Here is a 17,014-nt window from a genome sequence, read left to right on the forward strand (position 1 = left end):
TCAGCTTTTCGTATCCTGCATCTGCAGTCCGCTGAGGACTCGATTGCAGATGGTTAGTTTATTACCATACCTGATCCTCGTTGCTGGCTTGCGGCTTCCAAAACTCATCAACCGTTGGATTCAAATGGACAAAACTAGAAAAATAAAAAAATGACCCTTTGAAAAAATACATCTACAGTGTCGGCTCTAGTTGTTTGCATTAGTGACTTGACAGTTCTCAAATGATTTCAAGCGAACGTCGATCTATTACAAAAATATTTTTTGCCAATTCAAGCAAAGATTATCAAAACTGCAGCGCTTTTGAAAAGAATCACACGTTATATTAGATGTTTTCAGAAGGTTTACTTTACACAACTGAGCAGGAAATTGTCATATTTTCCCATGAGCAACTAGAAAAACTTATAAACAGAGAAAGTAAAGCAAACCTTGATTCTAGGCGGCTCACGAAGCAAAAAGAGACGGGCACCACTCTGGACCCCAAAAATATTGAAACAAAAAGCAAATTCCCAAAGCATGTTACTTTCACACTATTCTATAGGGGAGACTTGAAAGAGGATCAAAACCAAGGGAAAATTACCTCATATGAACTGAAAAGGCAAACTGAAATAAATTATTAAAAAAATAACAAAATTAGTCCTTCCTATTGAATCCAATATACACAGGAGCAGAACAGATGCGGACATGAATTTACAGGACGGTGTTGATATGAAGTGCTTTAAGCAGCGATGTAGCCATTTGTTTCACCAAAACTTGGCCTCCAGAGCGTTGCCCATCTCTACGTTCCTCGATTAAGTTCTGAAGTTTTTGCGGCAGATTATTCTCCACAATCAATTGCTTTGGCCGAGGGTGGTGTTCATATACAGCCTTACAAAAATAATTGTATTGTAAGCACTTCATAATAGTCATGGAAGAAAAATAATGCGTAGTGCAACGATGGTGAAGACAACTATTGTTCAACAAAAAGATATAAATCTAAATTCGATTCAAGATTAATACCCAACTTGCCAACTCCAACACTAGTTCAAAGTACACAGTCGGCTACAGAAGTCCTTTTGAATTTCAGTACTAGAAAAACTCAGATTTCAGAAAGTACTAAAGATTGGCAATCTTTTAGAGTAATTAACCAAGAGATGAGGGTTTGACTTTCACCACAGGACAGAAGCAACTATAATTTTACAAAATAAAGAAACATTGGGAGATGATATCCAAAAAGAGAGGAAAGAAAACAGAGTTGGGAAAGAGGACACCTTTTCCCACCCAAATTCTTGACCTTATGAATACTAGTGGTTCCCTCGATCCCTGATTACACTTGAATGATTGAAAGAAGTTTCCTTTTTCGTGCCAAGGACAGGGTCAACCAATGATCTTATCAAATGCGTCCACAAAATTTTTGTCAAAACATTAAGTTCACCCCAATTAGTCCATTACTACAGACTGAATGACAAACCATCAGTTCACCCCTTTGTCTCATTACTACAGACTGAATGGCAAACTGTATCATGTGCAGCATTACATCAAATAGGGACAAAGAAAAATGCAAATATCGCTTACCTTAATTAGTTTGAGCAAATTAAGACGAGCTATAGCATCCTGGTGGTCCAGCCTGGCAATGAGCAACGGTGTCAAACCATTAACTGCTAATGTTGTATTTATTCGGGATGATTTCCTGCATGCCAAAAGAAACACATTGGTGAGACTTTGATAAGTTAAAACCAGAAAGAGAAAACTATTCTGCAGCATGTAACCTTTCCAAGTAGGTTTAGAGGATAAAGGCAAGACAGATGAAGAGGAAAGATAAAACAGCTTTCTGAAAATGAAAGAATCTTCTTCACATGCATATCAATACATCTGACAAGGAAAACTTAAAATTGAAGTAATAGACAAAATCAGACACCAATGCAGTCATCCAATCCTATCTGGAAATTAAATGGGTCAGAAGACATTATGATGTTTTTATACAGACAAAGTTAAAATGCACAATCGAAAAGTATAACGGCAATCTTCGAAGAGTATGAATAAATATATATCAAAATATCCTCTAGCCACTTAGTGAATCAATTAAAAAGGTCAGGCTTCATATCACATACGTTATAATTTTTAAGAATGGCTCCAATATGTGCACAAAATGTGGTTCTGGACAGCTTTGGAAGAACTTCACCAACTTTTGAACTGCATCCTTTTTCAGCAACGCTTGTTCCACCTTGCGGTTGTCATTGTCATGAGCCAAGCAAACGGCAATTGAGTCCAATGCTGTCACAGACCAAACCTCATTCTCAAGAAGGTTCAGGTACACATCCAAACCTCCATGGGCCCTTAATTGTTCCCTTGAATTGCGCGACGCATGAGCCATATCACACAGTAGAGGCAATGCATATTGTTTCAAGGGAGAGTCTGACATGATAAAGTGCATTAAGTGTGGAATGATTCCATTTTCAGCAGCTTGTTCTTGTCTCCTCTTATTGATCTTGCACAGATTGAATAGTGCATGGAGGACCTTCAAACCAAAAGGGGGAAAAAAAGAAAGAAAGGAAATTGATGGAGAACATCAGAATTTGTTGTCAGTCAAATTCAATAACTTGATTCGCTGGCAAAACTTGGATAAGAGAAATATACATTGTTGAGAAACTACTTATAATATGCTATTGCATAGGGAGATAAGTTACATCTGTGAAGCTAAAGTCCTAATCAAGCTGCAGCTAATGTCCTATGGAGTAAGTTTCCATAGCAAGAAGGCTTACTTTGCCCAACTAACAAATGAAATTTTGGTGCTCCAGAAATTTTTTTTACTTATTTTTTAAATTACTGAAATTTCGGAAAGTGTGGAAAGAAATGGAAAGAAAATAAAACTCAAGTGCATAAAGTACATCCAATTGAATTCATAAGAGGCTGCTAAACCAATCATACATAACAAACAATCATATAATAAAACTATCATACCTGAACCTACACATACAAAGTACACATAAATCCAATTTATAACATCAAATGCTATATTGTCACTCCGATGTTAGGAACACCAACCTCGCTATGTATCAGAGATACAAGATGCCCATCTTTGAGATCGAGATTTGGGATTAAATACTTGATTGCATCTGCCCGCTGAAGATTCTCTAAACAGTTTGGATCGGTTGACAAATGATTAATACACTTCAATATCTAAAATGAAAAACAAGAATGTGGTTATGAAGCATTACATCAATTTTGGAAAATATGAATAGTAGAGATCAAATACATTTTCTTCAGTACCTTCAAAAGAATTGGAGGTTCTATTCGATTGAACATCTGGAAAAGACGGCTAAGCAAGCTTTGGCTACACATGTAGGATTTCACAGTTGTGTCTGCTTGAGCAAACTCAAGCAGCAAGTCTGCCACTTTTTCCAGGTATTCCCGTGCTACATCTGCATTTAATGTTGATACCATATGGGATAGCAAACCGGATGATGTTGCACTACCTGGTCTCGCATTGAGAACACCAGAACCAGAAAGTACACCTGATGCTGTCTGTGATACAATCCCAGACATGGATGCAGCTCCTTCATTAGATGATAGTGTTCCCATCTTCTTAGTTGCTGTCTTATGTGAAAGTTTAGGTGTAGAGTCAAGATTTCCATTCTCTCTTCCACGCCCAGAAACCTCTGAAATCATAAAGGAATCTTTTAACCTAAATGGAACCAGATTAAATCAGCCAGAACAAAAAGAAAACACTGATGCCACAAAAGTCAAAAGTAATTAAAACAGAACAACAAGACATAAGGGAAATAGACAACGAAATTGTTTTTTTTTGGTTTTTTTTTGGGGGGGGGTTCTTGACAGCTCTACATGCTAGACCAATTAAAGTTGAAAACAGTGACAAAGTCCTCCACGAGACTCGAACTGGTTTCTGCCGAACTACCTCTAACAAAACCAACCAAATAGCCATAGAGGAACACAGGAAGATATCTGTTTAATGTAAAATTCAATGTCTAGACGCTACCTAATCACACTCTAAAATACAGATGTTCTGCGATATTAAGTCAAATTCCTGAAGATAAGTTTCTCAGAATTATACTCAAGTTCTCATTCCACTTGCACTGGCTTAAAATAAACCCCAGAAAGAAGTAAAATAAATCAATCACCTGCAAATTCTGCCATCAGAAAATCTAGTTCACCATTTGTTTTCTTGTCGTTAGATGCATGTAGTAGGGGCAGTATACTTTCATGTCTCTCCATCCCAGGTACATGACGTACATAATCCAGCTGACCAGAAAAATGCCTAGAAGGGGGTTCTTTCTCCAACAAGCTAAGCAGAGGACGAACTTGATCTGACTGAGTAGTTGTGGTAGGAAACCCATTGGATGCACCTTCTGGTGATTTTGGAGGCTTGTCAATAGACGTTCTATTAACAGCACTAGCGATCCGCTGCTGTCTGAGGTCAATTTCTGTTCGAGAAGGATCAAACTTCCATCGATCCAGGTCTCGTTCTTTAGACATAGCCACTGAAGGTTCCTTGGTGGCTAAATTAGCATTTTTTTCCAACAAAGTTGAATCTGACAATTTGGAAGCAACTGTAGCATCCAAAACTCCATTGGGAGATTGAGATCTGTCATTGTCTGTGGCAAGAAACCGGGGTTCTGACTGATTGACATCTGACCTCTGGGAATGTGAAGTCGAAGCTCGTGAAGGTTCTTGTGTCCCGGTCGATAAGGGATGATCAATCATTCCATGCCTAACTTTGACACCATCAGCTTGATCAGTTAAAGTGAGTGGTGTCTCACTTTGAGTGAATATAGGATGGCCAAAGTCTAATTGACCCGAACGTGGTCGTTCAGCTAACCCATCTCCTGGAAATCCACCCCCAACAGATATTGAAGCTAGTCGAGTTGCTTCATTCAAGCTATAAAGAGTGTTGATAAGCCTAAGCAATATCCCGTTCTTCGCAGCAATACGACAGAAGTCGTTCCTTGGAGTTGATCGTTGAAGCTTAAAGACCTGCCACATTCCGTCAATAGCTAGGTGAACCATTTCCCTGGATATGAAGTTTGTAATCAGTTTTTTCTATCATAAAAGGAAGACAAGTAAATCAAGCAAGATAATTAGAAGGCAAATGACACTCCACAGTGGGAAGGAGGGTGTTTTCACAAAAACAAATAAAATTCATTGAAATATCATCATCAGCTCGAAGCCTATGTAACACCTAGCATATTGGTAATATAAATGCTCATGTTAATAGCTAAAATTATTCAGTTTCTGTGAAATATGATCATGATGCAAAACGTAGCAGTTCAACTGAAAATGAATCTTCAAGGCTCTTTTTTTTTTTTTTGGGGGGGGGGCGGGGGTGGGGTGTTTAATTAGGAAACCATCTTAGAGCATTTTTTACAGTGTTATGGAACGTTGTCTATGTACTCCACAAAGTACACTTGTTTCAACTAATATAGGATATCTCCCTTGCAAAGAGAATATGGTAACTTCTGAAATTCATTTCAATTCAAGGGTATATGATCACAAGAATTGTCACATTGACGCCAAAGGAATGACAAACCTGTACTTTGCATAGTCAGCCTCTAGAAAACCCACCAAAACAGGTATTCCACGACAAGCTATGAACATTTGCAATGTCAAGGAGCTGCATAGAAGGAGACAGGTGGCCTAATCCTTTTTTCAAATAAAATAGAAGCAAGACATTACAACCACAGAAAGGAGAAACTCAAAACCTTGACTGGCAAAGGTGCTGCAAAAAATAAGCTGCCTCCATACGAACTTCCCGGGGACGATCAGGTACTGCAAAGCCCATCACTACAGGGATCTGTTCATCAGCTCAAAAATTAGTATAAATCTAGTATAAAGAGAAGTCTAGCCTAGAGATCTTAATAAGGACAACAAGATAGAAACACAATAGATATTACGTGAATCAAAGATCTAAGTATTACTATTGATATTACAGTAGTGAAAAACGGCACTGTATCACTCCCAATGTTCTGCCCATGTATGTTACAAACAAATGGAGGCTGTACCGGGCCCATTAGTTCTCTTATTATGAAGGATATTATTGCTTCTGAGAAATGAGAGAAACCCAAGATTTTTTATTACATTGCTTTGTCTTGGCTCTTTCCTAGGTGATTTCGCAAGAAACACAAACATACAGTATTAAGAAGCTAGTGAAATGCAAGTGAACTGCTTCTGGGACAAACCCAAATTCTGGCACACCTCTGGACTTCCATCTCCAAGATGTCCCACATTACATCTTTGCTATTCAGTTATCTGAATTGCAAAGGAATTCCTAGTTAGGTCTTCTTGAGGTTCGTTTTGCTACAAGGTCTTAAGGTGTTGTCTAAAATACACAGTGAGCTTACAGAATTTTTTGCTTCCTCCTGTTATGGCATCATCTTTTCCATTCTGCCAAGGTTTTCCACATTTGTAAACATCCACTCGACCTTTCTAATTCTTTATTTTCTCTCAAATCAATGAGATCTACTTAACAGGAAGATTATAATAAACAATTAGAAAAGACCAAATTCAACTGCAAAACTTTTATATAAGCCGGCCACATTTTCAGGAACCACTCAATTTTACAGTGCTTGGCAGTATTCTTTTTCAAACATGAAAGAAAATATTGTATACAGAGAGCTTTACAGTAGGAAGAGAACGAGAGATCTACTTACAAAAGAAAAAGACGGCCTTATTGAAAACAATCATTAACAAGTGGGCTCTACAAAATATCCACTTCAGAACAAAAGAACTTGAATGGACATACTTCTTACCAGACCAACAAGGCAAGCATTTTCCTGGAAATCAGAGTTATCTTTTACAATCTGGTTTATCAGTTGAAGAATAGAACATATAACCTGCAATCACAAGGAATATTAATGTACTAAAAGCTTTCTGCCTGACTGACAATATGAATAAAAAATTTCAAAAAGTCCACAAAGTTTTGAATCGTGGACATACACGAGTCTGAGGAAGTTCAAGCAATTCCATTAGAGGGAGCAAACCATGCTGGGTAACAAAAAATTGTTTCTGTCCAGGACGCTGGTGAAAGATAGCAATAAGTTTCTGACAGGCCGACACAATTGCATCTTCCGATTCATCTGGCCTTAAAGAACCAACTAATCTGCTAAATTCAACAGCCTTCAAAGAAAAATTATAAAAAACTTTAAAACCTGCCTATTATAGAAAATTGCAGAAACATAATAAGATTTCATAGTCCAAATCTGCAACATCTTTTGATAATGGGCAGAAATTACTAAAAAGGAAAAGACTTGAAGATTCAAATATACTGGTCGAGAGGGGCCGATCGTATGTTTTGATAATGGTCAGAAATTACTAAAAAGCAAAAGACTTGAAGATTCAAATATACTGGTCAAGAGGGGCCGATCGTATGTTTTGATAATGGGCAGAAATTACTAAAAAGCAAAAGACTTGAAGATTCAAATATACTGGTCAAGAGGGGCCGATCGTATGTTTTGATAATGGGCAGAAATTACTAAAAAGCAAGAGACTTGAAGATTCAAATATACTGGTCAAGAGGGGCTGATCGCAAAAAAGAGGCAAATTTTCCAGATGATATAAATGTAGGTGGTTTCCCATCAGTACAAACCAGTAGGAAATTGGGACACATTAGCTGATTGAAAACCAAAAACAGTAACTTACACCATGAATATCAGGACAAGTTGGGTCCCATTTACAAAAATCAGAAATCTGAAAGGGCTTTAATGTTATTGGAATTGTTACAGGGTAAATTGCAGAACAGAACATTATTAAACTCAGGAAGTACAACAGAACTGGTAAGCTTAACAGCCTCGAAAATAATTTCTCTTGAAGAGGGTTATATAAACCATTTTACAACCAACAGAGAGATGATACACAGGACACTCATAAAACTTCCATGACAAAGTCTATAAAGTGCACACTAGTTGATTCCAGAAAACGTTGATAGCAAATCTCTCAGGGGTGCTTATAGTTAAGAAATGCTGGGTACCTGTAGAGGAAAAAGGTTTTCTGCAGGCAATTTTTCATCGAAAACCTGAGAAGAAAGGACAAAAAAGCAATAAGAGAAATAATGTCAGACCATCGCAGAGAACATGTGTTCCACATGAACTCAATATTTCAAACATACCAATCCATCAATGTCAATCACATCGTCCTTCAGAACGCCTATCATTAGGCGAAACAGGTCTCCACCACTACCATTTGTCTGCCCCATTTCATTCTCCATCTGTTTCTGAGCAATTGTTGCTCTTAATTTTGTAGCCAGGTCGTTCTTGCCAGTATCAGCCACAGCTGCATGGCTTTGGTTCACATGTGATGCAGATGCAGATGCTGATGTTGAAGCTTCAGCTGCCCGATCCTCCAGGCTTTTCTCCAATGGATGAAATAAATCATCCAATGAAGCATCCCCGGGAGTGTCACTGAATCTACTCAGCTCGTTCCCTCCTAGGGTTGCTGATGTCTTTACAGCCTTTGGTAACGGAAATAACACAGATCCATTAGATTTTCTTTCTGAAACAATGATTAAACTCCAAGGTAGACCTAACTGCAGGACTTAGATAAACCACTGCAGACTTCACCATCAAGTTATCAAAAAAGAGGACAGAGAAAAGAACGAACACCAGAAGCACGATCACTCAGTATCACTTTCTTAATGAATAAATTGTTATTGGGAGGGGACAGGTTTGTAGGACCATAGGCCATTTGGCACTCTGTCCTTCACCATTTCCAACTTAGATATGATTGCATGCATACATACAAGAAACTCATGAAAAAACAGGTTAAGGTAAAATTACCTTTTGCAGACTATTATTATCAGTTCTTGGACTAAAACCAAAGGATTTATTGTCAACGCTGATAGAAGTTCCTTTCCCTCCATGTTTACTATCTAAATTCTTCCGTCTTGATTCAGGAGACTGAGTCTCGCCATTGATTAGCATTTCATCCTTATCACTGGTATTTGTTATCTCCTGAAGCTGAGATTGATCATTTGTAGGTGTTATTTTATTAGAAGGCAATCTGCCAGATCCAGTTTGTACTAATGACATCTCATGAATTGCTAAGGTAGGAACTTGATCCGATAGAGGTTCATCTTCTGGATTTTCTACTCTTTCTTCAGCAAGATTACCATTTGATGAATGTTCCTTGTCAGATTTGCTCAAATGAGTGGCTGCGGGTGACAATAGCTCTTTCCTAGAGCCCTGAAAGTTCAGTGATCCAAGTCATCAACGAAATAAGAAGACTAATCTATTCCATCACCTTAAATTAAAGACTAGAGAATGAAGAGTGGCACATGTACAGTATCTTAAATCAAGGAATCAAGAGACAAAAATATTGATTGCTTATGGAACAAAGTTCACCTTTTAGCTTCACTTAGGACTTCAGTTTCTAAGGAGTTATGGGAATCTTATTGTGGAGATTTGATCAGTACTACACCGGAGTGGGTGGTATATTGAAGGTGAAAATAGATTTTTGGGTGATAACCATGTAGTATAGATTTTAATCGGTCCTGCACAAGAGTATGCGATATTTTGGAGGTGAAAATACATTTTTGGGTAATGTTCACTGTTACATATTACATAGCTTTGATATCTTTCCCTATATTTTTTTTTTCCATTTTTTTGTGGATAACTGTTCCATTACACACTTCTAGTACTTTAAACTATTTCAATGAAGTTATTATTGTCTCATATCAAAAAATCAGAGAATACAATATCAATCATTGCAGAACTGCTATTTTTGTATATTTTAAATTTTATATATTCAAAGTTCTCTTGCTAAGGCAATCAGTTCAGTTTCCATAATATGACAAAAGGGTACTTAGTTGCATCACAAAAAAGTCCAAGTTTAAATACTCCCACCGTTTCAAATGCTTCAGCTTTCGGTGCTGAAAGGCTTTCACCAGCACTTTGATTATCTTCGCTAGGAATTTCTGCATCTGCTGAGCCATTTTCCTCTACATTTCTGATCAAATGAAAGGCATTTTTAATGAGGTAGCATACAATAACAAAAACAGGAGTACAATAATGCACAACACCAGGAACGCTAGACAGACAGCTTAAAAAAGGAGCAAAAACTTCTCCAGTGTAGGAAAAAATAAATTAATCACAAGTTAACACAGCAACGGCTACATCTATTTTAGCATTCAAGCTAGGCCTTTAAGAATGACCTAGTAATAAAGACCTTATAGGAAACTGATTCCCATGCATTAAATCTCTTAATCAAGGATTGTATCATTTCGTGCAACAAACCCAACAAGAAGCAAACTCAATAAAATCCTGCAAGAGAGTATTTGAATATAGTACGTGGACATTATGCAACAATTCCATACACACTAATGCCACAGACAGTACCAGCATTGTTAAAAAATAGTGGAAAAGTGAAGGATGTAAAACTGAAAAGGTCTATAATCTCTCCAAATCTAAAGAAATGCAATGTGAGAAAGTGTGAATTTATAATATGGACCACAAAGCTCTTAAACAACAGGAAACATGAAAAGAGGACTAAAGAGTAGCATGTAGATTGAAGTCAATCAAAGCTTGTCTACACAAGTGACCATACATATAAAGGACAGCAATGCTAATAAATGCATCAAGCATTTCGAATCCTTTCACAAACGATCCAAACAGAAAATACATCGATTAGTAAGATCTACCTCATTGTTCCACTGTGACGAAGAGAAGACTGCAGTGCACGCCTACAGTTCTGTATCCATGGGTGAGAAAGCAAAGTCTTTGCATCAGGCCTCTGTCTAGCATCCTGGAAAAATCAACAATATGTCATATTTAAATAATGGTGGAGATAGCTATATATAATACACATCACAGAAACAAATGATAATTCCACTCCATATTATGGGCTAATTAGCCTCATCTTTTTCCATGAACAACAATTAAAAACCATGGTTATATATGCAAATCTAGAAGCTTCATAATCAAGTTTTGTATACCATCAACTATCCAAACACAAAATCAAAGAATCTGCAAGGTTCTGCCATGGTTGATAGCATGAGTAAGAGAGAGTTCTACATTGTAAGAACATGTTTTCATGTCCAAAAGAAATTGAAAGACAGTGGATCATACACCTTTTCAGATCGCTTGTTGCTTAAAGCTGTTGCTTCGATTTGATTGATGTTTACAGTAAAAGCTAACTTTTTAAGAGTTAATTGGCAAGATCATCTTCGTACGCAATTTCCAAATACATTAATATTAATTCATGTGAAATTAGGAAACTTAAAAAATTTATGTGCCCAAAATACATGCTATGTATTTACGCATTATGCATCATATCATTAGAATGATTTTTTTTTTTTTGGGGGGGGGGGGGGGATACCTAGACTCCTGCACAGACCAGGAACATGGGTCCGCTGTGGCCAGACCCTAAACTGGGGGTCAGTCGTGCACCCCAACCCCGTGACCAATGAGACAACAAAGGCTGGAATTTTAAGCTCATCAGAAGGATTGAACACAAGATACCAAGCCCTCAGCCAACTAGGCTGCCCCTTTAGGGGCTGAAAGAATCAAAAGAAAAAAAAGCAGTTTTCTATTACAACAATGTTCTTAACAAAAGATGTGCAAAGAGGATACTGGATGGTGCCTTCTCCAAGCTATCATCTCAAAATCTTAATGACAGTTACATTAGCCGATTGGCATTCTTTTTACACTCGTGATACCCTGAAAGCAGTCTATATTTAAAGAGCCAGTTAGGTTATTCAAAGCCTGCACAAATGCAAGGTCTCAAATTGATCTTAACCCACGCCGTGACCGATGTATTACATATCAGGCTAGCAACTTGGCAACACAGCAACCAGTAATGTTCCATATTATAGCAATGCTCTTAACAACACACCTAGCTAATTCTCTTTTATCCCATAGATAGGAACAACCTTCAGCAATGATTGAAAATGACAATATTAGGACTTGATTTATCTTACACTTTACCTTCTTAAAGCACTGACGTAAAAAGTCGGTGATGTCAGGGGATAGGCTCTCAGGTATTGGAGGACGCTCATCCTGAAATGATTAAAAAGAAAAAGGGAGAGAAATAAATGAACTTTTTCATTATTGCTACAAAGCAACTTAACCATAATAATAACATAGTACAAATCTAACAGAACATGGTTCACAGAGCATTCAGGAGGAGAGAAACTTTCTAAGAAAAAGAAACTAAGCAAAGAAAACTGAAAAGGTAACTCCAGGAGGTAAAGGAAGCATTGCTTCCTCGTCCTAAGAAACCAATGATTTTCAATGAAGAAACTATTGATCAAACCTGAACAATACGGAATAGAGCAGGCATAGGCTGGAGCTCATAGTAAGGTGGCACACACGTGAGAAGTTCAATCACAGTGCAGCCAACACTCCAAATGTCAGAAGCAGCACAAACCCCAGACATCTCAATCACCTGCAACATTTTTTAGTTCATTATCCCCAGATACCAACACATATCTAAGTTGTTTATTTTAACTACTTTAAAAGTCACAGCAGAGACAATTGTGGCAAACTAATGGAGCAAAAATAGACTACTTCACACTTGATAGATATGCAACTGATCACCACACCTAAAACAAATTCGTGTTGCATACAGCTGTTTTTATATTTGAACTATGCTACTGAAACCAAACGTTGCAGTCAAGAAAAAGAAAATAATCAAGTTTTAGGTAGACTATGGTTTTCATTTTTAAAAACCATTTTAGGAATTGAGACCTTCCCAAGCTTTATTACAATGGGATTATCAGTTCTGCGTTCTTTCGCAGCAAGCAACATATTTTAAGCAATGAGTAGTAAGCCACAGTCTCACACCAAGAGAAGTTTCACCTGGATGAGATTCATGCAATCAAGCATTCATCCTTATCCAAGCTACAGTCTTAGTTAGAAATTTCTACGGAAAGAGGATAGAAGAGAAGAATGCCCATACATACAAAACAAAAATAGGATTTAGCTCTCATTTAGAATGGCCTCAACTACAAAGACTTCAAGTACTAGTGTTGACAAGAGATGAGCTAAAGAGCTGGTCAGGCAGTTGACCAGACTGAATGAAAATGCAAATATCTTACATCCAAACAAGAATCTATATGTTTCTTTATAATACAATTATAAAGAACAGCGATAATAAAATAAAGTGTTACAAGCGCAATTGAGCACAAAAATCAGCTAAAACAAAACAGCATACCGATGTGCACATATGAAGAACAAAGAGACTCCTGGAAACCCCATTCTAATCTAAGCTCAAGAAGGCGTTAAACCCAAGCTCTATATCATTTAAAATTCCCCCCCCCCCCCCCCCCAACCATCTTCTCATCGAGCATCTTCAGAGTTCATTATTCCTTTCATGCCAAATTATACAAAATATCAAGAAAACAATAGGTCTCTTTATAACCATCCTTTTTTAATCTCCCGCAACTGCACAATGTCTCAACAAATAATGGAACCCAGCCACTAGAATAACCTACGAAACTCCATCATGTAAAATCTGTAAGGTACAACGGAAATGCTGCATTGCCTCGATATTTATGATTTTTGGTTTTTGTTGTTTTCCTCAAAACCTTTATGGTGGACTAATGACCCATCTTCTTTGTGACTTGTGTTTTCTTATTAATAAAATTGTCTGATTTTTCTTATACTATAAGGGAAAAGAATGAAGATAAAATAAAAAGTTCAAAAAAAGCATCTTATCCTCACAAATGAGTCTGTTACAAATTGTACACAAATACCATAGGAGGAAACTGGACCTATATCCTACCTGTCACAAACACTCATGCTTCTCAACTACTCTTCCAACCAGATCAAATAGTTCTAAAATGAATCCACAATTTCGATTTAGAAATCTTCTGCCTAGAAACATATATTCTTTTGAAACAATTCTAAATTCAGCGTCACATGCACCTTGAATGGTGGCAACTATTGATAGAACCTCATCTGGGATAAAAAAAGGGAAATTTGAAAATAGAAAGAAAGCAACAATGGCCATAAATCTATGACGCAAATAATAATAATAATAATATAAAAATAATAAATTAAAAGACAAAAGGCGTACCTCAGGGGCCATCCAATATGGTGTTCCAACAACAGAATGTGTGTTAACATCAGCCTCAGTTAATTTTGTGGCAACACCAAAATCAGCAAGTTTCACAAGACCCTAAAAGCATCAATTAGGTAAAGTTAATACTTCACAGAAAGGAACCTTGAAATGCTGGAGATTTTATAATCATGCAAGCCACATGGCTGGAATAACAGAGCACACTTAAACAAACAGATGTATTAGGTGAGGGCTAACAAACAATCAATTTCTACAAACAACAAAAGTTTGATTGACTTAAGGTAAAAAAAAATATACTGCAGTGATCAGATTTAGTTAAACAGACTATCCACTGGATTTATAAAATAAATAAGAAAATCTCCAATTATTTGTTCAATCAGATTGGCTTAGTCAGAATCAGCTACATCAGCAATGATTTTAATGCTCACCGCCATGAATCACTTCTTCATTAAGCCACAAGAACACACACTCATAAAGACACTGTTATGTGTTACTAATAAAGCCAAATAACCGCATTAAACTGATAACATAAGACCAAACATGAGAAAACCTAACAATCATTCCCCTCAGCCACCTGTGGTCAATGCTAGTCCATAAGCACTTGAGTTCATTTCCTCACCATCCATCTACTAACAGAGCAATGACAAGTCACAAATTAATTTTTCATGATAACTCAAAGCACAACCCGTACCCAAACAATAGTAAATTTTCACAACCGTCAATACACTCATGTAAAAAGTTCCTGTTGACATTAAATAATACCACAAGACCATGTGTGAGCCCCCCCCCCCCCCCCTTCCCCTTCCCCTTTTACCATAAAAGTATTTGAGGTGTGAAGTGGAATAAAATCGCGTTATAAGATTAAATGACTTTTGGGTAAGTTACCATTTCATGCAATATAGTGAATAAGCACAACCTGCATGTGTATAAATTACTCTTGCTAATACAACAAGAACAAAAAAATTCAAATTACCTCTTTGGTTGTCAATATGTTTGCACCTTTAATATCCCTATGGATAACACCTTGTTCATGAAGATAAACCAAGCCCTCCAACACCTGTATATATATATATATATATATATATATATATATATATATAATTATCATGGACTGATGAAACTTGAATCCCCAACCATTAGCAATAAACTGCAACTACAAGAACAAACCTGAGCAATGTAAACAGCCACCAGCGATTCTGGAAAAGGCCCAAATTTATTTGGCTTAATAATATTTGCAAGTGAGCCATTCTCCACATACCTACAGCATACAAAAACTACAACATAAGCTTTTTCGGCTCCATTTCAAGAAATACCATGATTAAATGTTCTTCATCACTATGCCTTACTTACTCAAGAATTATGTGAAGGTGACTCCTTGTCTTCAATGACCCGAGATATTTCACAATATTTTTGTGGTTCAGATTCTGTAAGAGAAACTTGTACTTAAATAGTATGAATGAAAATGTTGAGAACACACATTACTCCAAAGGACATCATAAAACGGTCTTGGTCCATTACTTCATAAGACAAAACCAAAGGGCTGTCAGAGGATCCAAATCCAGTGGCAAAACAATTAACAGACAAGACAGACAAGACAGCCCAGTCAGCTTTTTCTCACAAGATATAATTGGTCACTGTTTATTGCGAAACTAACTTCCAACAATTTCAGCATATCTAAATGAGTTACTCCTTTAAGATTAATACAAATCCTTCAGGTGCTGACCAAGAGGCGAATGCAGTTTGGCATTGGCAAAGCATATGTCAGAGTATAACAAGAAAGATTAGAAAAAACAAAGAGGAAAAAAGCACTTGAATGAAGAATAAAAACAGTGGAAGAAAGCTACCTTCAATAAATCAATCTCTTGCTGGAATGTTGATGAATCCCCCAAAAGCAGCACGCACAGGAAAATGGCAACAAGTCAGGCAATGTTATAAATAAGAGAACCAGAAGCAGTATAATTTCCAAAAATGCAAGATGTACCAAGCAAAAAATATGAAAAAAAGCACCAACTTAGGAAGTGTAAAGACCAAAAACACATTTCAGAGAAAATAAGGAACCAAACCATTATAATATTGAGGTCTTCTTGAGCAATATTCTCCAACGAAACTTGTTTAATTGCAACAAAGTCTCCATTCTCCAAATCCAGGCCTTTGTACACACGACCATACGCTCCTTTCCCAATCTCATCTCCAAGCATCTAAACCAAACAATGACAGACAAACAAAAGCCACACAGTCAAATTCCAAATACTCCAGTCCAAGTAATTCACATTGCAAAACCAACAAAAACCCTAACGCCTAACTTGGGTCACTTAAATAAACTTGCAATTCTAGGGTTTTTACTACTCAAGCATAGCAATAGCACATTATTTGACTTCAATCACGGCTTTTCTTTCACTCAAGTTCTCCAAAACTAAATGAAGAAACACACACAATTCATTTCACTAGAGCATAATTCACTCAACTGTAAACCAACAGACAGTTTCTTCAAATGCAAACAAAACAGAGAATCAAAAACCCTAACCCAACCCAACCCAACCCAACCCAGCCCTTCTTGTTCTACAATTAATCTCAACAAAAGAGTAAAAGAGACGATCGAATTACTGAAAATTAACGAAATGGGCTTACGTATTTGTTGTCAAGAGTCTTGGATTTGTGGAAAGCGGACGTCGTCGTCTGGCGAGACATTTCTTTCTTCCTTTCACTGTGTGTATATATCTCCCTATCTATTCTCTCCTGAAAAATGAGAATTGATTGCTTTCAAGAAACAGACTCCATTTTTTTCTGAAAATATTTAAGACGGAGAATTGAGAATTTTTCCGGCGGGAAAGCAATGACCAGAGCTGTCTCTCCGGCCAGAAAAGGAAAAAGAAAAATGTTTAAAAAGGAAAAAAAGAAAGAGAAAGTGAGAGGCAATTGGTGCGTTATGCAAATAAATGGAAATGTAATTGACAGTAATGGCATTAAAGAATTATTAATTGTTTAACAGGGTGTAAAAATTATTGTCTGAGCT

At 37.0% G+C, this 17,014-nt stretch overlaps 1 protein-coding gene across 1 annotated transcript; it reads right to left on the minus strand.

The window, feature by feature from the left end:
• Positions 1-553: 553 nt before the first annotated feature.
• Positions 554-17,014, minus strand: LOC102622290 (MAP3K epsilon protein kinase 1-like). The gene is made up of 24 exons (XM_052439465.1): positions 16,630-17,014; positions 16,065-16,199; positions 15,846-15,866; positions 15,352-15,425; positions 15,169-15,259; positions 14,975-15,058; positions 13,999-14,100; positions 12,235-12,366; positions 11,907-11,978; positions 10,622-10,725; positions 9,828-9,930; positions 8,763-9,167; positions 8,096-8,437; positions 7,958-8,002; positions 6,928-7,107; positions 6,741-6,824; positions 5,694-5,785; positions 5,522-5,605; positions 4,116-5,005; positions 3,247-3,635; positions 3,022-3,156; positions 2,088-2,494; positions 1,552-1,666; positions 554-864 (listed from the first exon to the last, which is right to left on the minus strand). The coding sequence occupies exons 1-24, from the start codon at positions 16,687-16,689 to the stop codon at positions 688-690; spliced, it is 4,323 nt and encodes a 1,440-aa protein (XP_052295425.1). The 5' UTR covers positions 16,690-17,014; the 3' UTR covers positions 554-687.

Source organism: Citrus sinensis, chromosome 4 (genome assembly GCF_022201045.2).
Source record: "Citrus sinensis cultivar Valencia sweet orange chromosome 4, DVS_A1.0, whole genome shotgun sequence".
Taxonomy (NCBI): Eukaryota; Viridiplantae; Streptophyta; class Magnoliopsida; order Sapindales; family Rutaceae; genus Citrus; species Citrus sinensis.